Genomic DNA, 25,554 nt, shown 5'->3' with positions numbered 1-25,554 from the left:
GTCGCGGATCGCGCGGCGCGGCGGTGGGCGCGCGCCGAGTGTCCCGCCGGCCGCCGGCCGCCGCCACACGCGCAGCCCCCGCAGCCCCAGGGGTGGAGCGCCCGCCGAGCGAGCCACGATGCGCCCCACGGCCTGCACCCACCCCCCGCTGCCGCGCCGCCGCCCCCCCAGACATGGCGGAGCCGCATGAAGAGTGAGGCCCGCCCCGCACCCCGCATCCTCACCGACGCCCTCGTTCCTCGCGAGCCCGCGACCCCCGGCCGCGAGCCCGAGCCCTCGAGAGGGCGGAGGCCGAGCCCCCGCGCATGTGTGCCTGCGCGCGCGCGCGGGGGGCGGCGCCTTCAATGGGCGCGCGTCCATTCACGCCGCCCATTCATGCCGAGTCGCGAGCCGCGATCCGCGATCCCAGCAACTGAGATCGATATATGTCACTTTTTATTTATTGTGCCCTTTCATGCCCGCGATTTACTTTGTTATTGTCGATTCGTTCGTTTCGATCGTTTCGTTTGGTCCTACTTCTGTCAACCCTGGTTTCAAATTTTCTACGAATATTCGTGCAATATTTTATTTTCATTCACGTGCAGGTTTCCTATTCCTCGATCGGTTAAAGCACTTGATTTAAAACAAGGTATGTGTTCATATAACTTTAATCGTATTCAGAATGTAACATAGTGGACATTAAATTGGTTGATTTATCATTGCAATTAAAATTCATTAGACTATTTTTTTTGCTTTTTTAAGAATCTTCGAATATCAGTACAGTGTCGTCAGAACTGTGATACAGTTTGATTTCTGTATCACTCGTAAATTAAAACACCATGTAAACGTTTTTTTTATTGGCATTTGCAAAACTCTTCAAGTATTACATTAATTCGCATATTTCAGTATTTCGTTTGCCTCAGGTTCTTCAAAAACGACTAAATCACTTTACGATGTCACAGGCTTTAATTCAGATATTACTCTTATTACATTTAGAATTGTATCAGGTTGTATTATTCGTTAAAAAGTACAGTATTGTCATGTTGAATTAAAAATTGAATATACAAACATAAGGAGAGCTGCTTGATTTCAATATGCTTTAATTTGGATGAGATCTTCTTTATCTTATAACAATACAGCTTTCTCTTTCACTTCAGGAACCCGTTTGGTTTTGAACCATTCTTCAGAGAAATTTCTATCTATTTGTGCTCCTCTCTGTCTGTAATAATTGACAGGAAGAGTCTAATTTAATGTTTTTTCACAAATATTGAAAATAACTGAAAGTTGTTTAATTATTTGTCCTTATTACTACATCATTAAAAAAAATGATAAACCAACCTTATGTTTATCATTAACTCAAATCAGCACATTGTTCTAAAACTTCGAAATTTATTTAAATTTTCGAAAGTCTATGTGGCTATTGTAAGTTATTTTGGGGGTTGCGAGATTCCGATTCCACTCGTATTTTGTTCAGACAAAACATTTATTACTATAGCTTTCTGGGATGCATTTGTTGGAACCTCCACAAATTCTGTAACGCTGGAATCGATTTAAATTTCTTCAACTTGCTCTGAACAGTAACATCGTTATTACACACCGGAACATTTAATGCAAATTATCTAGAACTTACTCCATTGAGAAATTTTAATGATTTGCACTTAACCCTTTGAGTACTGAGTTAATTTATGCACATTTATTAATTTGTTTTATTGCATTGATTTATTTTACTACTTTTTTTGTATAATATTGGTGCGTTTTAATAATTTCTTTCAACACTTTTCCATTATTAAATTTCGTTAATGTATTTTACATATTTTTATATATTATTTTGCTTTAGTGGTATTTTTCTTATGTCAGATCAGAAGCTCTCAATATTTTTTATAAAATGAATATAAAATATTTTTTGTTATGTTCATTTATTTCGTACTCAATCATTTATTGCTATTATTCTCTATATAAACCATCCACATTAAATCAAATTTACCTTTTTATTTTTTTAAATATAATTTATTTTTATTTATAATTTTTTCAGTTATATATGTAAATAGGTATATAACTGTCTGGGGTGCCGTAAAATAGTGAAAGATCGACCACCGTAAATGTATGGTGATACCGCTCAAAGGAGCTGTATCACCATACATTTACGGTGGTAGGCCCTTGCTGTGCCTTAAGCGTGTTAATGCACTCTCTTGTAAAGTGAGCGCGTAAACGTGTTTCACTTTGTATGATATATTTCAAGTATTTTGTGTGATGGTGAATGTTTTAACCTTTTAAAACTTTTTTCTTGACGAATTCACTGCAGTCCTAATCACAAAAACTTAGCTTCTTATATAGTATTTATATAGCATTTATTTAGGGCTGGGATGGCCAACCCGCGGCCCACCTTGAACATTTTTCCGGCCCGCTAGATCATCATACTTTTACAAAATATATTTACTTTATAATCGCCAATACACTATAGACAATTTTTCGCTCCAAAAAATGTATCTTAATCTAATATGGGGATATAAAATTTTATATATGGCCCGCGGAGTTATGATGCACTTCCAAAGTGGCCCATTTGGGTTGGCCATCCCTGATTTAGAGTATACCTTGTACGCGTTCCAGATGTTGGAACCGCTACCCGAAAAAAAACCTACCCAAAATTGCAATGACAAAACAAAAATGTTTCACTCTCTTTGTAAATAGTATTTAGTTAATTGTTCACCAGTGTGATTTACACAACACCAAGAAATAAAATGTTTTAAAATAAGGTAAAAAAATAATTTTTAATACAAATAAAAACATTTAAAAAATAATCACTCGGAGCTGAACCGAAAAACATAAAAACCAATATTTATTCCGGAACCGAAACGATATATATTTTTTTTAATTGAACCAGAACGAAAAAAATAACAGTTCCATGTCTTGTTAAAAACAGTTATTTATTTTATTTTTTTAGGGAATATATACGTAAATTTAAAACAAAGCTTAAGAATCACATAACAATTCGCAAGTCTGGACAATAACCGGGTACTCAACGAGCGGCTGGCACAGACTGGTCAAAAACTTGTTTCATAATTTTACGATGAATTTTAGTAATTTGACAATTTCAAGTAAAATGGTTGTGAAAAACCAAATCTTTTTACCGTGATATATTAATAGAATATCCGAGGGTATCTAGCGAGATAAGATACTGGAAATTTTATCGTCAAATCACTCAAAAAGGCTTCCGAAAAAATAAATTATATTGGGCGTGATAGATGCCTTTAAACTGCAATGGTAAAACTATTTTGGGCATGACATACATGCGAGATAAATTGCAAATATCGTTGATAAAACAGATCTAAATCAAAGTTTTGTTTGCTGTTCAATCAGTCGCTGTTCAGGGTTATGCTTCACAAGCTTTTTCTATTACTAACGAGAATAATTAACATCAATTGTAACTCTTCTTGGCTGGTATTTTATTTTATAATAAAAAAAATTTTAATTATATTTTACAATATTTTATTGTTATTTTATTTTTTTCTAAAAGCTAATGTGACAATCCTGACATTATGTTTTTTATTAATATTTTATAAATTTGCGTATACCTATTTTTTTACATATATTTGAAAATATGTATTTTTTACCAAGCTTTATTTTTTTAAAGCCATGTGACAACTAGCATTTTGTTTTTACATGTCTAAATTAAATTAACTTATAAAATTATTTTGTAATGTGACAACCCTGGCTTAAAAAGAGGAAATGTTTATTGTGTTTCTCTGGGTAAATGACAGTATAAATTACACATTGTATATTTATTTTATACCTCATTATAATCTACCATCGATACATTTTGAAAAAGTTACAATAGATTTTTCTTTCGCTAGAAAATTTCCAGCCTGTAGTGCACGGCCGTACTAATAGTTTGCGGCGTTTAAAAGGTTAAAGAGTTTCAATATCCTAATTCAATGGCACCTATTTCCATGTAATGCGTTCAACTAAATACAATTGTTTCGAAGACAAATGTAATTTTGTTGCATAATCTTTTTCGTCTCTTACAATATAAAAACTCGTAGTAATCGGCTTATACCTTCAAATCTTATTTGATATCATGATTCAGATTATGCAGAAATGTCCATTTTTTACAACGAAGTTGTTAAAATTTCATGGATTATCTCCCGTAGCGAAATTTATATATTAGTTAAAATTCAAATTTATTATTATTGCTAGGATAAGCATTGATGATTTAGTGATTATTGCTAGGATAAACTGGTCAATGTTCCATTTTTTGCATTCCATGTTATCTAATCTAAGATTACAAAATTTCTCGATTATTTTTCTCTTAAATTGCAATAACCGAACAAGTATGAACTTTATTAAAAAATAGACATTTTGGTATATTTTTTTATATTATTATTGAGAAATATCGTTATAAACTTATCCTAGATTTATACAATAATCATTCATCAATAAAAAATAATTAAAAATAAAGGACACGAAGAAAAAATATATTCTTTTCATTTACAAACAAATTATTCATATTTTAAGAATTCTCAAACCATTTACATTTCATTTTATATAAAATAGTGTACATTTATAAACAGAAATAAACACAAAGAGACTTAAAATTTTATTACACAAAAAAAGGAAATTTTCAACGCTTCTGTTTAAGAAAGTGTGTAAATCTTGATAAGCTTTTGCTGTTATAACTTAACATAAAAGAAAATAACAAGAATGTTACTACCTAACATAAAACCTAATCTTATATTCAAAATATATTTAAAATTTGCTAGTAAATATGACATTCTTAAAAGCGTTTTTTTCCGATTCTATGAAAACGGATATATCAGCTTTAGAGTATCGTAAGGGTTGAATGTCTTTTGAATAATTATATTACAATAATTTCCATTTGGTCCATTTATTATTGGTAATAACTTCGCCTTTTGAGTTTTGAGCAAATTATACAAATGCTAAATTTTTATGTACAGGTAGCTACAAGTATCATTTCAATTGTTGACGATAGTAAAGTATTCAAACTAAGCCTTGGCTTGAACGATTGAAAACTCAAAGTATACATTTTTGATGTTGGCTTTCAAGCCATAAAAACAAAGATCACTACTTCAGGCCCTTTTGGAACGATCTTTGAAGAATTATTTCGTAATTTCTAAAAAATCCAACTTTTGAAATATGACAAAGTTGATAACCTCCTGTACAATGTTTTATGTATAATCTTGAACTACAAGATTTTATTAATACATAATAATAATATTCATTGTTAAATATATAATAATATAATATGTATGTACTATTTTGTACAACGATAATTTTTTTTAACGATGATCTCAGCAAATGTAACGATTTCGTTTTTGAACCTAATTATTCTTACGATACATATGTTGACATGAAACTGATTGCGGTTTTTTTAATACACGATAACTGCCATAGTTTCAATTAGATTACCATAATATTTTCTGATTAATTGACCACAAAAATATTTTGGCTTGTTTCAAAATTTCTGCTATTTAAAACATTAAAAATCCTAAATTTCAAATGATTATTGTAACCAGTCCTGTGAGAATTTTTTTTATTGAACATGTAGCTTTGACTCATTAATTATAAATCTATTCTATAACAAGTTTTTAATAGTGGATGTAAAAAACGCTACATTTAAAAACTTATTTGTGGTTGAATTGTGAATATGGATTGTGTGCAAAATGTTCAAATTAGATGATGAAAGTATTTTTGAATGTTTTTTACCTTAAATATTCCAACGATTATAATATCTATAAAATGACTCAATCTTTACTAACATGAGCTATTTTTTATAGTTTTAGTCAGATCTTCATCATGCCTTATCTGCTTGTTTTTGATTTAATGTTTAATAGAAAAAACTAACATATTTCTATTGTGTTAAATTAGTATAATAATTAACTTTATTTATATTTTCAGTGATTGGCTGGTGCGCGTGCGGGCGCAGGTGATGTGCCGTGACGAGGGGACAGGGGGGTGGCTGCCCCTCGGGGGCGGCGGCCTCTCTAATGTCATGGTGCGAAAGAGACCTCGTCACTGTAAGCTCATTTCAAATTGACCAAACTAAATCAGAGCACTATTCGACTGATAAATTATTACTGTTTCAGCGTCTGGACCCATAGATGCGTTACAAAACAGTACGTTGCTCGGTCAAACGTCTGCCGCGTCGCCCTTGCCGTCCGCGGATCAGGGCGGCGCACAGACGAACCCTCCGTTTCGTTCGTCATCTTCCAACCTCACCGGCAACAACGGCAGAAAGACCGCTTCCAGTCCGCAGCGCCAAGTTCAACCCTTCCACCATCAGCACACTCCGTCTAATGGCTCCTCTAACAGTTTCCAAGCGTCTTCTCAGTCTGCTCAATTTTCCAAGTCCGTCGCCAGCCAGCTGCTCAAGAACGGCTCTTCGCTCTCTCAGAGCTCCCAAATCACCAGGAGCGCCAATCCTCTGAACGCGAAGCAGCCCGTTGCGCAGCTGGGTGGGAGCGGCGGCCACTTGGAGACGATCGGGCTGAGAAGCTGCGTCGAGGAGAGGACCAACGAAGATCTGGCGGGGTCCCAGCGGCTGCAGATGAGCAACGGCGACCAACAGATTGCGGGGTCGGGTCTGAAGTTTGAATATTTTATTTATGGGAAGAGGATCAGCGATCAAACGGTACATTTTTATTAATTGTAAATTCACAGAGTAGAGATCTTTATATCATAGTAGACGAGACAATGTTTAAAGACTTAAAATGGTTTTGCCATTAACCCTTTCAGCGCGGCTGATATTATTGCGCGCAATTTCGAAATTTGCTAATATGTGGGGGGAGCACCTATTTATGCCATAAGTTATTTAAATATTATTTCAATAAATTAAAGTGTTTTTCAACTTTAAATTATACAAAAAAAAAACATATTACAAGGCTTAAAGGTTCATGACACATAGGTGTCCAATGCATACTGGCGATTTTCTCAATGACTTCTATAGGTGTCATCCGCAGTCAAAGGGTTTAAGTCTAAAAGCATCTATGCCATGCCTGATATATTTTATATTTTTTTAAGCCATTTTAAATGACTTGATGATTATATTTCTAGTATTTTACCTCAATAGTTTCTTAGAGATACTTCTATCAATATATTACGGTAAAAAGATTTAGTAATTTCTAACCATTTTACCTGGAATTGATAAATTAAAAAAATTCGTCGTAAAATCTGTTAATCCATTGATGGATTTTGAAACAATTTTGTGACCAGTCTGTGCCAGCCACTTAAGAACTAGACATGTGAATTGTTACGCATGGTTCTTAATCTAAAAAGTTTTGTTTTTACATATTTTCTTTTAATAAATTAAATTACTGCTTTTAATTCAACTCAATTTTGAGACCATTAAATACCGAATCGTGAAGTTGATGTTGACAAATCAATTGTCATATATTTATTATTTTGCACCCTATTATAGGTCTATAACTTCCCAAAGATTAATTACGGTGAATGCTTTATTTTAATCAAGAATAATCCTTCAGTTGTATGATAGATTTTTGCGATACTGTTCATGCTGCTCATGGAAAAAAATCATTCCGAGAAACTTTAGTCTTTTACTAAATAAAAATAGACTTTACAAGAGTTTTCGTGTTGAAAGAAATTGCTATAATTTATTGCCCTATAGTGCAAATAATTTTATTTAAAAACCCTCAGTTACAAAAACTTACCAAATTACATATTTTATAATAAAAAAATTATGTTAAAAAATATTTGTTTCGTCTACAAAAGATCTCTTTTCTGTAAATATAAATAAATCACATGTCGGTTTATTAAATTTTACTCTTGTATTTTTCAGGTTGTTTTATCGTGCACCATAAAGAAAGATTTTCAGTACAATAAAGTGATGCCAACATTTCATCATTGGGTGACTGACGAGAAAAGATTCGGGCTGACCTTCCAGACCGCTGCCGACGCGAGGGCGTTTGATAAAGGAGTGAGGACTGCGATTGAAGATCTGCTTGACGGTGAATAGCCTAAATGCGCTACTCTGCTTTATCTTCCATGCTAACATATTTAATAACTATTTTTTCTATAAAAACAAGAAATTAAAATTCCAGTGCTAATCGTCTTCGTTAGCATTACAATAATTGACCTCGTTCAATTTACAACAATGAGTAATTAGACAATTCTGTCGGTGACCTTAATTTTTATCTTAGACCCAGCAGTGCGAGTGCTTCTTAATCTTTATGCTTGATTCTTATGTTTATGGTATTTAATTATTATAAGCATTCCTACTTCTCCGTAAAATAATTGTGCTCAACATTGATCAGAATTTATATAAAACAGTTCAGAATGCCAATATGAACTGAACAAAAATTACAACATTCAACAACTTGTGTATATATATATATATATTAAACATATAAATGTTACTAATTTATCTAATGTGCTTCCATCTTGGTTTGCTTGCGCATACACTGGATTCCTACACGGTGAGTTGAATATCACTAACATACTACTAATCATGATCTCGGGCCTGTATTTCAAAAAAGGGTCTCATTGCTACAATTATTCACATTACATAATACTGATGATTTCCTTTTATATATATCCAGGTTTGGGTGGTGCGTGGCCTTCTCTACATGCCTATAAAAAACACAATCCAGCTCCTAAGGATGACGAAGATGATAACATATTTGAGGTACGTGTTCAATTAATACTGGTTCTATTTGCTAAGTTCTGAACTTGATGATTATTTCTTACAATATTAGTGTTTGAACTTACCATCTGATTCGCGATCGAGTTCGGAAAATTCAACAGCTTCAAGGTCTCACAGGAGACACCCCGATCCGCAGCAACAACTCTCCGGGGCAGTTTTCCATCTAGACGTGCGACAACCAGCCATCTATAACAATGAATCCATTAGTGAGCTTCTGTTTCCATATGTATGTTGTGACGATTCTAAGAATGATTGTTAATAAAAATATGATTCGATCGACAGCCCTTAGTTCAACGGCCAAAGAGATGCAGCTGAAAAAGAAGATTGCCGGTTCTTGTAGCGAAGAACCGCCAATGTTTGTCGGCGATCCGTTACACACCGATAATTATTCTTATGTTCAACTGACTCAGGTATGTTGGTCGTATGTGTTAGATTATCATAATTTGTTTCTATATGTGCATATTGTTTTGTTTTTTTAGGTTCACGAGTATATGTATCCTAGTCTGGGAACAGGCATGATGAACGTAGGGGGAGATAGATCACCTTCGTCGCAGAGCACAGTTCCCGGTTCCAATACTACTACACATTCCCTTTTACAAAGAAGAGATTCAGGTAAATACATATTAGGTCAGATATATATGATTAATTCAGTCCTTCTCTTGTTTCTATTCGTTTACATTGAGCTACTTTAATTATACTTAAATCATTTCTCAGTGTTGCTGTCTATCTACTTAATTAAAAAATTATATTTTATCTTCATATTCAAGCCTTCCATATTTTTTAAATGCAAATAATAATATTCTTTTTTGCACATTATATAAGGTTGGAAACTATGAAACGGGCATTTTTGTTCAGCTGCGACTGAAAGAGGTTCATTGTAACGTGCGCTTGATATTTTTATTTATAAATTTTAAAGGTATTCTTCTTACTTTTTTCGTGTTTATATCCCATTTTGATTTTATTTTTCCCCGAAACCAGATGGAAACAAAACGCGATCTACTTTTCTTGTACAAGTTCAAATTGAATCATAGTGCAGCTCAAGCTTCGAGAAACATTAATCACGCATTCAGAGATGGATCCGCTAATGAAAAAAATGCTCGATATTGGTTTCAAAAAATTTGTTCTGGTAATTTGAGTATCGTTAACGAGCCTTGAGGAAGACCACCGGCCCATATTGATAACGATGAATTAAGGACAACTGTGGAATCCGATCCACACACAACTATTCGTGAACTTGGGTCTAAACTAGGAACTAGCCATACTGTGTTAAAACATCTGTGTACAATAAATAAAGTTAAAAAATGGACTCATATGTGCCATATGAACTGACGCAACTGCAGATGATCGACCGCAAGAGCAAGTGCGCATCTTTGTTGCTTCGCAATACACGATTGCCGTTTTTACATAAAATCATCACTTGTGATGAAAAGTGGATTCTGTATGATAATCGAAAACGATCAAGCAAGTGGGTAGATAAGAATACACCTCCAGGACACACCCCTAAGCCGAAATTTCATCAAAAAAGGATAATGGTTACCATATGGTGGAATGCCAAAGGAGTGATCCATTATTCCTTCCTACAACCAGGCGCAACCATAACAGCGGAGTCCTATTGCCGTGAAATTGATGTAATGCATAAGAAACTTATTAAAAAACAACCAACATTGCTCAATCGGAACGGCGCAATATTACTGCATGATAACGCACGACCATATACAGCTTCAATCACTGTTGACAAATTAACTTCTCTACAATATGAAATTTTAGATATTTCACCGACTGATTATTACCTTTTTCGTAATTATTAATTATTTTTAAGAGAAAAAAAATATAATTACAAAAATATAACAAAAATAAAGATTATTTAAAAAAAGGCATATATGACTTGCCCAATCGTTGGCAGAAAGTTGTCGAAGCCAATGGAAGTTATTTCGACTAAATATAATAAATAATGTGAAAAATAGCGCTTTTTGTTTTTTATTCTTATTCAACGCCCGTTTCATAGTTTCCCACCCAATAATTAAATTAATTATATTTACATGAAATACAGAAAAATTATATATAATAAATTTAGTTTTAATTTGAGGACACCATCGAGTTAAAAATAAAAACTAGGGATTAATTAGTAGCAACTTTTTAAAAAGAATCTTTTTGTACAAATTATAAATTTTAGTAGTAATATGAGTACCTAATTTATTCATATTTAGCCACACAGGTGAATATTATTTATACTCTGACTATTTCTTTGCTATCGACATTTAACAATATTATGTTCTATGTTCCAACATTCCTCCAGAATGTTTTTTTTTATGTATATATAACAAAACTGTCATACTTGAGATGAGAAGACCACAGATGTGTTCTCTCTGGTGATGGGATTATTGGGCAAACGAAAATTCTGAACATGGATGGTTGTTTGATTGTTAAATATGTTTTACTTTTAATTCCAACTGCTTTATATTTTTCTCTATTTCTTAAGTAAATATTTGTGTAATTATAGGAAATGTATCATAACAATGTAAATTACTACTAGAATTGTAAAATATTTTTAAATTAAAATCATATTGGCAATTTTAATATATACAGACGTTATATATCTTGACGTATTCTTAAATATACATATACAGTCCGTCCAAGATGTGAACACTCATCGATGCAGTATTGGTGAGAGAGATATTAGTCACCATGTGAAATTACACATTCAATTAATTTTTCCTTTTTTAATTTTATTTGTTGAGGAAAATGTAAAATATCACTTGCTTACTTATTTTGCTTATTTATATACATATTTAACTCAAAAACATGACAGCACTCTTCAGATTGAATATCTGTTTAATAAAATATTTAATAAAAATACCAATAGAATATTGTTTAATTGATTACAAAATAGTACAAAATTACACAACATATCAATAATTTATAATAAAAATAAATAAAAACAACAAATAAACAATAATACATTTAACATAATTAATTTTTATTCACTATCGTAATTACTAATAGAAGTTTCATCTGAATCAGAATCTTCTTCGGTAATATTAATAATAAACTGTTCGTCATCCATGCGTATGTCATTATTTAATTCTCTTTGAAGTAGCGATTCTTCAATCCATTCACTTTTGTCACGCACTTTTTGCCACTCTTCAGTGATAGACGCGATTTTTTCTAACACTATTTGCATTTAAAGTTATGTTTTTACTACCTACGTATTATTTTAAAATACCCCAAATATTTTCAATTGGATTGAGTTCCGGATGATATGGTGGTAATCTTAAACATGTATGGCCATGCTCCTCAATAATTACATTATCGTATGGAGCATTGTCAATTACAATTTCGGAACGAGGTTGTAAGTTTTGAATCAGTTCTTAACCACTTCTCATAATTGTCGTAATTCATATCCGAAAGATAATCACCAGTTTTCCGTCCAGATTGATACATCAAAAAGCAATTTGGCACGAATCCATTCTTACCACCAGCATGTAAAATAATAAATCGCGATCCTTTAGAAATTGCTGACTTGACACCATTATTTGTTCCATCTGACCATGATAGTGATGATGCGTGTGTTGTGAGGATGTATGTTTCGTCAGTGTAAATAATCGGCCTATCTTCAGTGCGATATCTACGAATTTCTCTTAAAAATTTAATTCCCTTCATAGCGATATCGTGTTTACCGTCGGGAGCTCTTTACGTTGTAAATGCAAGTCCTAAATAGTGTTTCGTATTACTGTTTTATCGAAGTCGTCTACATTCTGTTTTGATTTGGTTTTTGGTTTCTTCTTTGGAGAATTAAGCATTCACTCTATTTTATTTGTTTTGTTGTATTCTGTAATAATTCTTCTAATTGTTGAATACGGATAACCAGTCAACTTGGATACCTAAAAATGTAGCATTATTTAGAATATATATAATTTTTTTAATTACTTGTTTTTGAACAGGTGTCATTAAAGAGCCATTATTATATTCTTCTGTTAAAATCAAATATAGCGTGATTAGAACTTGTTTAGTTTGACGATGTATTGGTTTCGATCTTGAATGATTCATTTTTAGTGCCTCGAGATTAATAGTAGGAACAGATCTGTCCGAACTTCACCACACTCACAAACTGTCTGAACACGGACATCGGTCTTTTCTATGCTTCAGCTTAAAACGGTTGTCAGATGTCTATTCCAAAATAGCAAAAACTTGTCATAAAGTGATAAAACCTTATCACCAAAATATTATTTAAGACGTATACCGATGGCAGCAACTTTGGCGCAAATTAATAAAGGCGAGCGAAAATAGCCCGTTTTTATGACCCTTCATAAAATTACTTAAGGTACAAATTTTAACAAAAAATACTGTTAACCATCGGATGCTGGTATAAGCGTAGCGACATCTAAAATATACTTTATGGGTTGTACGTGACAGAATGTAAATATTTAATGCTAGTTTAAGATATGTAAACAAAGAACAATAACATCGCAAATGTGTTTGAGCTCGAAATATTAGTTTTTAATTTAATTTCAAGCGCATGGTCACCCTACTTTAAAAACAGCCCTGATTTAGTATTGGTAACATTCTCATGTCGGTGTAAAAAATTCGTGGAAAACTATATATATGCATTAATGCTTACACAACGACGATGAGCGTTAACATCTTGGACGGACTATAAGTGTATCGGAATTTTCGCTGTGTGCAATAATCACCGAACTGTTCTCTCTTTATCTTACTATAATCTAGAGAAATATTTGTTGTTGATGACATGTCATATAATTTTAGATCGCTAATCTGTCGCTTATTTACTTATAAATATTTTTATCCAGACTGCAGTTATACATGTATAGGGTATTGTTTAAACCAGTAGTCTCCAAATCGCATAATTTAAAAATATTGCTTACTATTTGCTTATCTTTAATTCAATTTCTTATTTTTCTGTCATATGTATTACCCGTACATCCCCTCTCTCAGACTCCACACTCCAAATATTGTCTCGCAACAGCATTTTAAAGACCACTAGTATATACAACTAAAAGCAAGCCAGCAGTACATATTTTACAGTAAATGTGTAATATCAGTGAAGCTATATTTTCACTGGTGTTTCAGTGAAATCATATCAGAATACATTTTCACCGCTATGATTAATATTTTTACTAGTGAAAATATAATGTAACTAATAGGCGCTGGTGAAATTATATGCTGCTCTAAACTGTCATTGAACTCAATTTGACAGTTATGAAACATCCATTTACTATTCAAACCTAACAAAAATGGGTTAACCCTTTGGTAGGTATGGGTACACATATGTGGTGACACTGAATGGATACAGAAGTATTGCAACCATTTTCCTCTGTTTTTTTATTATTTCATGTTCAAATTTGATTTACTTATTACTTGTTCTTACGATCTGTATCATAATCAATAATAATTATGTTATTACTTGACCGACGGGTCTTTTCGCCGTGCGATGTGCAAATTTTTTATCAGTAAAGCTAAATTTACTCCAATATATACGTGAATAAAATCATCATAATTTGATAAAAAACTGAGAACCACTAAATTACTTTATCAATAAAGCAACATTTACTCACGCAACTAATATATACATTATTAAAATAATTATAATTTGATAAAAGTGAGACGTAAATAGAATAATCATAGTTGATAAAAATAAGACATAATAATAAATATATAATAAAATGTTGAGAATCGCTGAATTTTCTTTGAAAATAAAGCAACATTTACTCTAATATATACGTGTATTAAATAGTCATACGTTGATAAAAGTGAGACATAAATTATAAACTTACAATAAAATGTTGAGAACCACTGAATTTACTTTAGCAATGAATCAAAATTTACTGAAATAAAATAATCATTATGTTGATAAATGTGAGACATAAATAAAAAAGCTTATAATAAATTGTTAAGTACCATTAAATTTGCTTCATGAATAATAAAAAAATATTTGAAAAAATAACTTACTCCCACAATGTTTTATATACTGAAAAATTAACTCAATAATCAAAGGGTTAACCAAACTTGGCCTAATGAATGTTTTTAAACTAATTATTGTTTTAGAACGTTTATTATGTTAGTTCGTTTTGGCTACGTTTGGGTTTGATTTAATTTATTTTAAATACTATCTTTTTCGAACGATGTGTCGTGACAATTCTGTAAATCTCATATCATATAGAAATATGCGTACTGGATCATCTGTTAGTAAATATTGTTTTACTGAAACTGAGCAGCGAAATTGTAAGTCAATTGCTTGATACATTTTAACTGACTAAGTTAGTGAAATTATATTTATATTATTAAAAATATATATTATATTTATTTATATTTAAAAAAATCTTCGTTGTATTTTATATTAAACATTGTTCGTCAAATTCTTGATTGGTTTTAGCTTACTAATATAAAAGTAATCTTCAAAGCAAGTAAAAAGATGTCAAGAAAGCAAAAATCAAACAAACTTGATTTTGTTTAAGTGATCTTTATTCTCAAAAACTAATACTTATTGTACCTTAATAATGTATTTCTATTTGTGTTTTACTTTTGAATTCTTAGTCACTAGAATCTAATTTATCCTATTTACACGTCCCATGCTATGATTCATTCTCATTACCAAAAAACAATGACAAATTTAATATTTTGGTCTAAATAAGTTATCTTTAACATATATCTGGATTTTTTGTATTGGTTTCTCAATAAATATTGTAAGCTGTTTGAAACTTAGTAATATGTAACAACTAAAAAATATCTAAATTGTTCACGAGTCATAATAGTAATTTTTTATACAGGCTCATCGTTGAAGAAGCGTGCTCCTGTCGCACTGTACCCTGAACCTCCGCCGATACTAGGTTACCGGCCCATGAGGCCACCGCTGCCAGCCAAAAAACGAGACCGAGATCTCGCCAAGAAGCCTCTGACTGGCGAAAGCTTCCACTCGAGGTTAAAGTGCAGGCACTGCCAGGAGTGGTACATGGAGAGCAGCAACAGGGCGGGGAGCTGTGAATACGCCCCCGACTGCTTCAAGACATGCATCAACGGAGCAACGGGCATTCAATGCGCTCAGTGTATGCTGTATCACTGCATGTCTGATGCGGAAGGCGACTTTGCAACGCACCCCTGCACCTGCAACTCGTCTGAAGAAGGTTGTTCAAAGAGGTATGCTAAAACATGCTAACTAATCTAACATAAATAGTTTGATTTAATTAAGAATTTATGCTGTAGATAAAATAATTAACATATATGAAAAATTAAAATGATACATTAGATTAATCTTATCTTCCTATTTAATCATAATTGAACCAAGAAGCATTTGTGTCGCTATTCGCATCGTAATATTTTGTTGAATTTGAAGCGGATGTGCTTATTTTCTCTAATGTACTATGAAACCTTAAACGGGTGAGGAATATGAAATTATTGGTCGGATGATCAATTTGTTGAGGAGCAGTTTATTTTTTATGTTTAATAATGGATACATGTCATCATCTTCACTACATTCAAATTAATTTTTCCTAGTTTGAGATATCCTTATGGACTTATAATTAACAAATAAATGATAAAACCATTGAAACGTAAATATAGTACAAATAAGAATGAATTACTGCAGATACACAAGATGTTTACGGCGATATGTCGCGACACAGACTATTGTATCTAGCACCCGCTGCATCTGCTGAGCAATCCTAGGCAGAGCATTTTTTATTAATTATAAATATTAAAATTGATCGTAGAATGAGAAATTGATCTTTTTTAAATTATTTAGCTTGGAAAAAAAATGTCAAACCCACCTCAACATAGGAGTTGCTCTGAAAAAACCGATATCGAGTCCACCTCGACATATGAGTTCAAAGGGTTAAAAATGTATCAGATTCTTTCTTCAAGAATGATTCGGATCCAGCGATTCTCGCTAAAATAGCAGAAGCCGTTATATCGGATCTTAAAAACCAAAGAATTAAATCTTCGCAGGCATTATATTGACTAATTTAATCCTGATGCTCATTCTCCGAATATTCTACTATTGCCATCAAAAGTAAAAGAAAAAAATTGTAGATTCAACAGAATAGAATAAAATTATATTATTATGCATGTAACAAATAAATAAAGCTCATCAACGAAAAGATGTGTTGGTTGACAGTATGTATATATTTATATAGATATACAATGTTAGTGATAAAATCGACTATAACAGAGGTGTAAATGCTAACACTGATTATTTAAAATACTGAGTAATTTTATGTAATGTCCATTAATTAACCTTTATTTCGTTTTAGATGGATAGGCTTGGCTTTTTTAAGCCTGATCGTGCCGTGTCTCTGGTGTTATCCGCCTTTAAAGGCTGTCCACTGGTGCTGCGTCGGCTGCGGCTTGTCCGGCGGAAGACACACGCCAATACAACACTCCTTGCACGCTTACCAGCATCACTAAGTGAAAAATATATACACCAATCGTTCGTCATTCTATGAACCGTAGAGACCAATTGTGATATACATAAAAAAATATATATATATATATTGAGTGTAGAAGTTATATTCTAATGTACATATAACATATTGGAAGACTATTGGAGTATTTGTGTCACTTTAAAATTACATTACGGATTTTACGTATTTATATTAAATGTTAAGCTTTATTGTGTGAAAACGATGAAAAGGTGAAGAAAAAATTCGTAATGCATGCAATGCCATATATTAAAAAAAAACTTTTTTTACCCAATGCCAAAATTGTAAGATACGACGAGATGTAAACGAGTTTTCATTGATGCAGATTTTTAAACGTATTTAATGATAATATATCGATCAATATCACTTATGTGTATGTATGCTATCATCGTACTATCAAAAAATTATTTGGTCTCTTCGAGACTTAACATGCTTATTCGTGTTATATACAATGTTGTCTATATATATATATATTTAAAAAATACAGTATCATTTTATAAAAAAATATTAACGATAAGTGTATAAGCTACATATGTGTCTATTTTTACTGATTGTATAAAAAAATTATGTTTTTTTATATTATTTGGACAATTCAAATGCTTATTATATCGTAGTTGATATTCTTACTGTTGACCAAAGGAATATTTTATATATATTTAATGTGTGTCATTTCGATAAACTGTTACAGAGGATTTTCGGCAGCTAAGAATCTATCATTATTATTATATTATTAGAGAGAGAAAGAGAGAGAGAGTTAAATTCTTGCCATAATAAGATGAAACACAAGAGTGGCAGATTTGATGTGCCAAAGAAATAATTTATAAGATAACATTTAATGATTTTATCTTGATGCTTTTCTTTTTTCATAGTTTCGTTCGTTGATGCACGTACAATGCTTCCATATATAAACATATTAGTGTACTGTGATAATTTATCAAATTTTATATTTGTTGAATCTCATTATATTTATGCCGTTTTATCCTAATATGAATATATTTATTAAATATATAATAGCACCAGATGGTTTTAATCGTACGTATCGTTCACCTGTGTTTTACGGCTAAATATACGTATATCAATGTTAGTACAAATTTGTTTTCGATTGGTAAAGGTTTACATCATTATTGAATTCATTTCGGTGCTGATTTGCGGAAAATTTATACATAAATAAATTTATGATATTTTCATATATAATATTTAACGAATGTTATTTATTTGTTATATATATATGAATTAAAAAGTACTTATATCGGACAAAATCAATGATTTGTGAATAGATTGATGTGTTTGTATAAAATTTGCAATATCTGTATGTATAGTCGAGATATGCGTATACGTGGATTAATTGTGTGTTTATATTAATTTGGTTTTTAATCGAAAGATCTCTTATTAAAATCCCAAGGGCTCAATGGATTTTACTGACGGAACTTTGAATGAAACGTTTTATTTGTGATTAGTTGGCGTTTATATCGTTTGATTTATGAATGTCCACGTGTACGTATACCTGTACGGTCAAACTGCGCCTCTTCAACTTGATCTAGAAATCGTATTATGTTTATTTTGAATCAGCTTTAAAAAAAATAATGTTTCTGTGATAAAAATTGTATTTGTTAAGTTTCTAGTTCTCGCGAAGACGGTTGTGGGCAGTTTGATCTGTTGCAAATTTGTCTGTTTGCTGATGTATGTCTTCGGACGTACATCGACGGATTGTCAAAATAATAGCGAGTCGCAGTACATTTGTCGAGTTTTATATATTGACGTATTTCAAATCATCGATTGACGAGAATGTTATGCTTTTAAAAATGTACATTCGGGACCATTTTGTTTACTTTGCCTACATGTAAAGTAGGAGGAAATAGATAACAATGACGCTTTTTGAAATATACTCGTCAAATGTACGCGCGACTGATCATTCACGTTTATGTATAGTCACAAAATCATTTTATTTACAAATTACGTATTGTTTGTCAATCCGAGGTCAATTGTGCGCTTTGAAATTGTCTATTTAATATCAGATAATTGTATAATTGGTAATTTAAGATATTTTCATGTATTATTTCGTTGTTATAAGACCAATTCTGTGATTTATTTTATTAATTTGTATTAATTAATTTATTCGCCATAATATTACGTACTTCATAATCTGTAATTTAAAAGATTTTATACAATTTCATAGCACATGCAAATCGACCTTCGAATCGCAAAACAATGCATCTTAATCTGAAGTATAAAAAAAAGTAATCATAGGTATCCCGATTAATCGATGTGAACATATTATTATGAAATATTTGTAATAATGTTAATGTTAAGATATCTCCCTTTTGAAATCGTATATATGTGTGTACTTACGTTGTATGTGCGCTCGTATAAATATACATATAAAAACATTTATAATTGTATTATAATATATATAAATGTAAGTAATTATTGGAAATTCTGCTATTCGTTACTTTTAACATGAAGCGTGTATTAAGATTTCGACTCAAATGAATTTGTTCGATTCGTTCGCCAAAATAATGATTCGGCGTAATAACGCCGATTCGTCATGGGTCGTCATTGTGAAAATCCTTATTTTTAAATTACGCTTAGTACGTAAGTGTAAGCTTTATTTATATAACCTATATATATTATATATATAAAAGAAAATAAATGTACTTGAAACTTATGCAGTACGTGTAAATCCCCTTACCCCAACTTCCCTCGTGTTTAAAAAATTAAATAAAACTTAATTTATGATATGTATTATGATGATATATATATATATATATGAATATATAGATTTGTTTATTATTAATTTGAAATGTACGTTACCTTATTAAATTATATATTGTAACAATGATGTATTGAAACTAATAAATGATAATGAAAAAGCGTACTTTGTGAATCTTTTTTTTGTGTATAATATTATAAATATGTGTTTCATATTTATAATATTAAAAATTGTCTTTCTAACACCATTCAAATTATTGACTGGCAATATTTTAAAAGAAAGTTTTACTTTTCCAATTTATACTATAAAATTATACATACATGTAATATACAGGTATATATTATAATTTTATTTGAAAAGTGTCAATTATATATTTCATATATAAAGAGCACCGATTGAAATAAAGCTTTAAAGCACACTTTTAGTTTCAGCATAAAAAGTCAACTCAATAAATGGGGTCAAATCCGTCAAACGATTTTGTCGCGATACAACAAATTGTTGTGTTGCGAAGTCATATTTTTGTCACCTTGTATTGCCTCTTGAAAGTCCATTACTCAAATTTACAGAGCGTCCCACTATTGAGCTCTAATCAATGGTCACTCTGCTATCAAGGCAAGGATTGGCGTTTGCTGATAAAAACGATTATCAGAAAATGACTTTCACTTGCAACTTTCTAACAAATATCCGCCACAGTTGACCGTTGGACCTGAAAAAAACTCCAACAACCTATTTGCGAAATGAACAAAGCCACTTATATGTGTGGCTCAAGTTCAGCAGAGACATTTATTTTTTTGTAAAATATTCCATAACATATTGAGCCATGCAGCAAGGTTCACCACGAAGACAATAAATAATATTTTTAACAACATTAATATTATAGAAAATATTTTTCTCTAGTTATGCTAAGAATGTATTACTAGTATTAATTACATATATATTTATTATATTATATTTGTGCTACATATATATGTATGCGTCCATTTTATGTAAATTTTCAATAAGAGTTCCATTTTTCCCCAATTAAAAATATGAAAAGGATGGAAGGTGGCGCATGATTGCAAATAGCAGATGAAGTAGTATAACATGCTCTGATTGCGTTAATTTTCTTAATCGTAAATTGTTCTTCATAGTTAAAACTTTGTTTATCTGGTATTCACAATCATGAGTGATCTCCTGTGGACGCGCAAATAGTTAACAAATTGCTATTATGCACACGGCAACTCTATGACTCGTGACTTGTGAGTGGTCAGTTTATTCTTACGACATGCGTAGAACGCATCATTAACGTCCCAAGTGATATCATTATTAGATCAATTTTTTTGTTATAATAGTTTTTGTAGACAGCTTAGGACTACTGCTGAAATTTCTAACAACTTGTTTTCAATTTTGATTTGTCAAGATGTTAATTTTTTTAGTTTTGCTAATGATTAAACTGTCATCATACCCTTTAAAAAGAAATAGAAAACGAACATACAATGTAGTAATTAAATTTAGAATTTTAAAATTTAGCCTATGTATCAGGGTGTTTATTTTTATAGAAGACAAAGTAATTTAGTTTATAAATTATTATTATTATTAGCCTGGTCTGCGTCTGAAGAATCCAGTTGCCTTTCAAAATCGAATTGAACTCTGGACCTCGGACGTCTTAGCTGGACCAGGATTGTTTTAAGTTCGGATAAACTCTGGTGCGTCAGAGTTAAGGAGCTCAAGTAGATGTTTTTGACTAGTTCTTGAATGTAAGTGTCAATATAGGCGTTATATATTATATCCACTGTAATACGTTTGGTACGCTTGGGGAAGGTTTTATGCTCGCTCACTTTTCGTTGCAACTGCCAATTACGAAGATTATAAATATAGTCTATTTTTTCCAACAGTCAGTCGACAATAACAAATTCACGTGATCGCTGAGGACAGGGCTGAATCAAAGAAAATAAACGAATTTTTTTAAATAAATAAAACACTTCATTAATTTTAAAAACATATACAATTAGAAAACACGTAAAACTAATACTAAAGGCAAGGATTAGAATCATTACCTATTCTCAGGAATAAAACCCATTAGAAACCCATATGTAAATAAGTATAAGAGAAAGGTTGTTGATAATTTATAAAAAAATTAAGCCTTTGGCCACCATCGAATACCATATTAAAAAAAATATACATTAAGATCAAATTACCGCCTAGAATTAAAAAAAATAATAACGTTCGAAGATCAGGGGCCGGGGTAGTTGATTTTTATATTCCGAAGAGTTGGAACTTTCAAATCTTCGTTTTTGGGACAAATTCGAGCGACCCCGAGTATGTTATTTTCAAATAAAAACGCTTAAAATATTTAATGCATTTATTAAAACGAATACAACATAAAATAATAAATGAATACAGTCCAATATTTAGAAATAGTGACAAAATTTTTCTCTTATCATTTTTACGATCTAATCGAGCTCCAAATCGAGTAAATCATTACCATCTTGTTTTGTGATTTTCCAGTTCGATGCCAAATAAAGCCGTGGTTGGGTTTTAACCAAATAATTATGTAAATAACAGCACGTCACTTTATTTTTTTCCGCGGAAAACGTATCACCCGAAAGTGTTCTCAAGAAGATTGGTGTCAGTCTCGACTGATCGTGTAATATCGTCCGTCAGTCCATAAGTCCGCTGTCAGTATTTTTACGATCAAAATCATAGACTGAACGTGTAACCTACGTCGTAGAATCTAAAACGTGGGATTTTCTAATCTGATTAATTTTTGGTGAGTTTACTTTATTATTATGTTTATAAACTTGAATAATTCAATAAATTGATTTTTTATGCACTCCTGCCTTTGTTGATACTTTGTCAATAATTTGGTTGGGATTTTCCAAGATTTCCCTTTAATATATATTTAAAATAGTGTTTTTTTTTAAATATTCATGTGATTTCTTTTAGTCCGTCTTTTTGGAGGACTACATGGGTTAATTTTAGTATTGGTGTCCTTAGAAGACATGTTTACACTTTAAAAAATTCGACAACCGTACGCACACGCAAATAAAATCTCGCGAACACAAACCAATACTACCCTGTTGAAATAGTATTCGGGGGAGGATCCGTTCAAGTGAACAACCAATTAGAAGCTTTTTTGAAGAACACATGATGGTCACGCGTTGAGCACTGTTTACATGCGCTGACTGTTGGGAAAAAAATAGAGTTTAGGTCCGTAAATTTTCTTACTGGAAAAATTTTCTTAAAAAGTTTTCGTTAAAATTTCAACAGGTTGGCGATTTGGCAACCTAGCAATTGTCGCATTGCATTCCATTGTGCTATTCTTTATCAATATAATACAATAGCACTTGCATTTGAATTTTGCTTTTAGCATATCCTTTTTGTTAAGTACAGTACGCATAACAAAGTCCTATCTAAAGGATTTGTTTTGTGGCGCTTTTAACACGTAGGACAAGTTCATCTTGAGAGAAAAATAAAATCTTTTGTTCAGCCGCTTGGTCTCCGGAAGTTTAGCGTTAAATAACACAATCTTGTAAATATTCCATTAAACTGGCTGTTGGGCAAAAATTTCGTTAATATTGGACCTCAATACACTGAAAAAACGCATTTTATGACTTTAATAACCCTTCTTATGACTCGTGACTTGTGAGTGGTTAGTTTGTTTTAATGAAATGCGCAAAATGAAAGTGATACATTCTTAGTTCAATCAATTAGCGCATATAGTATGTATATGGGCTATTATGTTTTTTATTGACACGATAGCTCCTGTACTTGTTATTAGATTTTGACCATACTTTTAATTGCTTTTGTAAAAATCTTGGTTAATCCACCATCTTGTATCAAGATGGCGACTGTTAAAATATTTCATAGCTCCGTTTATATTGATCCTAGGGGGAAAAGTTGATTTTTTAAATTGAAAAATATAATTTAACATATTTTATTACATAGGCAAAACTAACCGATTTTTGTGGAATGCCTAAATGAATAATATTTCCCAACTGTATATAGCGCAAATTTTTTACATTATTGACGACGTCATAATATTATTTTACGAATTCAACACAGTAAACTCATGACTCGTAGCTTGTGAGTGGTCAGCTTACTGTAACATAATAAGTCATGCACAGATCGAAATATCTTCGTCCTAAGCGATACATTTATAGATTCACTAAATTATATTTGTAAATATATATGTATGTGTGTAGGTATGTTTGTATATGAGATATGTCAGTTTTAAACTGCTCCTAGAGAAAATAGTTCAAAGCTTAATAATTCTTGTGGACAATGCTATTTGCTATGTATCGCGCATTTGCTACAACGACAGAACTAAACAATGCATTTGAATGTTTAATGATATTTTACTATAATTACTGAAGGTTCATTAAGTGATTTGAATTCTCTCATATTTATACATATTTTGAGCTGTGACACATTGAGATGATAATAAATATTCTTATCTTTTCCCACTATCGAATTAACGGTAGATATGATATTTTTGTAATAGAAAATATATTGAGACATTGTTGATTCAAAACCATTATTGCCACATTTACTCTCACTTTACGAGTTTTATAAGCTCCGTTATTTCATTCTACCAGAAAAAATGACCCATCTATGCAAATAGATCGAAAAAACAACTTTTGAGTTGTGTCGTTGTAGCAAATGAGCAACATTCAAAATTTCATACAATCGCGCGCATCGTGACGACGCCATTTTGTTTCGCTGTGCTTTAAAAGACGATCGATTTTCATTCGTTTGTTTAAATATTTTTGCGCACACCAATTTAAAATTAACTAGGTCAATTATATATTCACATTTTTGTTGGTAATTTGATATGGCAACTTGGATAGGTCGCGGTTTTTTTCTTCAACTTCAGCCTTTTAACTAAAAAGCGCATCGAATTTGTAAAAGAAATAACGTCGACCTTGGCGACGGCCAGTAACACTTTCTGTGACTATTCTGCTTATTTTCGTCATTTTTTTTCATAATGGCCGCCGGAAAATCGCACAGCTATTTTTGCGTCTCGAGCGATACGAGCGTTCTTTTTATGAAAGCATCTCAACTCATTGTGTTAACGTTTGTTAATATACTTTTCTTTGAAAAAACTCGTGTAACAGAATAAGGACACCTTCAGAAGTAAACATCAGTGCCATTTTCAGTGTCGAATGCAAGAAAGAGACACAGCTATACGAGCGTATGCGCTTCTCGCTTATGTCAACAAACACAGCTGATCACTAACATGGCCGCACACTGATATACCGACATGAATATAATGAAGCGCGTTACAGAGTACGACGACTATTACAATATAAAATTGATTTTTAAATTAAATATGTTTTTGTGATTTTATATTCTTACAAAGGTATTTAACAATTTTTTTAACTAAGCTAGTGAAATTCGTCGAAAATACCCTTATCAGATAAAATTTTGCGATAAGGAGCAGCTTTCAAAAGTGTTATTATTTATCAGCAAAGTAATATTACGAAATTTCTTCGAGACAAAACAAGAAAACTTATTACACGATTAATTTTAATTATTTTCGATTAATTCATATTTTAAATGCAATTAAATAAACTTGTTTGTTTTTTATCACATTTAACACGTGAGCTTTTATTGTGCGATTGATAACGATTGAACAATTTATTATACTGTATTGATATCAATAATGTAGTAGTCATTTCTGATTTGGTATTGTTTTGCATTTGTTTGTATAATATGATCGATACAGCGGTGAATCATTATTTATCGTATTAAAGTCTTAATAAATAGCTGCATGTATT

General features: G+C 31.7%; 1 protein-coding gene across 1 annotated transcript; it reads left to right on the top strand.

Annotated features, from left to right (window-relative positions):
• On the top strand, positions 1 to 17,287 carry Spred (Sprouty-related protein with EVH-1 domain). The gene is made up of 10 exons (XM_088202028.1): positions 1 to 193; positions 5,893 to 6,011; positions 6,081 to 6,625; positions 7,790 to 7,958; positions 8,550 to 8,635; positions 8,706 to 8,859; positions 8,936 to 9,063; positions 9,133 to 9,265; positions 15,439 to 15,805; positions 16,918 to 17,287. The coding sequence occupies exons 1-10, from the start codon at positions 174 to 176 to the stop codon at positions 17,069 to 17,071; spliced, it is 1,875 nt and encodes a 624-aa protein (XP_088058154.1). The 5' UTR covers positions 1 to 173; the 3' UTR covers positions 17,072 to 17,287.
• Positions 17,288 to 25,554: the final 8,267 nt, after the last annotated feature.

The sequence above is a fragment of the Plectrocnemia conspersa genome, unplaced genomic scaffold, assembly GCF_051122295.1.
Source record: "Plectrocnemia conspersa isolate PC_06_02 unplaced genomic scaffold, ASM5112229v1 ptg000013l, whole genome shotgun sequence".
Taxonomy (NCBI): Eukaryota; Metazoa; Arthropoda; class Insecta; order Trichoptera; family Polycentropodidae; genus Plectrocnemia; species Plectrocnemia conspersa.
Note: the sequence above shows the minus strand (reverse complement) of the source record. Positions and strands in the feature narration are given on the sequence as shown.

Excerpts from the sequence above, each read along its gene's own strand:
- Spred (XM_088202028.1), top strand. The coding sequence starts at position 174 with ATGGCGGAGCCGCATGAAGA. Across the intron at positions 194-5,892 it reads ATGGCGGAGCCGCATGAAGA|TGATTGGCTGGTGCGCGTGC; the intron begins GTGAGGCCCGCC and ends TTATATTTTCAG. Across the intron at positions 9,064-9,132 it reads CTTATGTTCAACTGACTCAG|GTTCACGAGTATATGTATCC; the intron begins GTATGTTGGTCG and ends TTGTTTTTTTAG.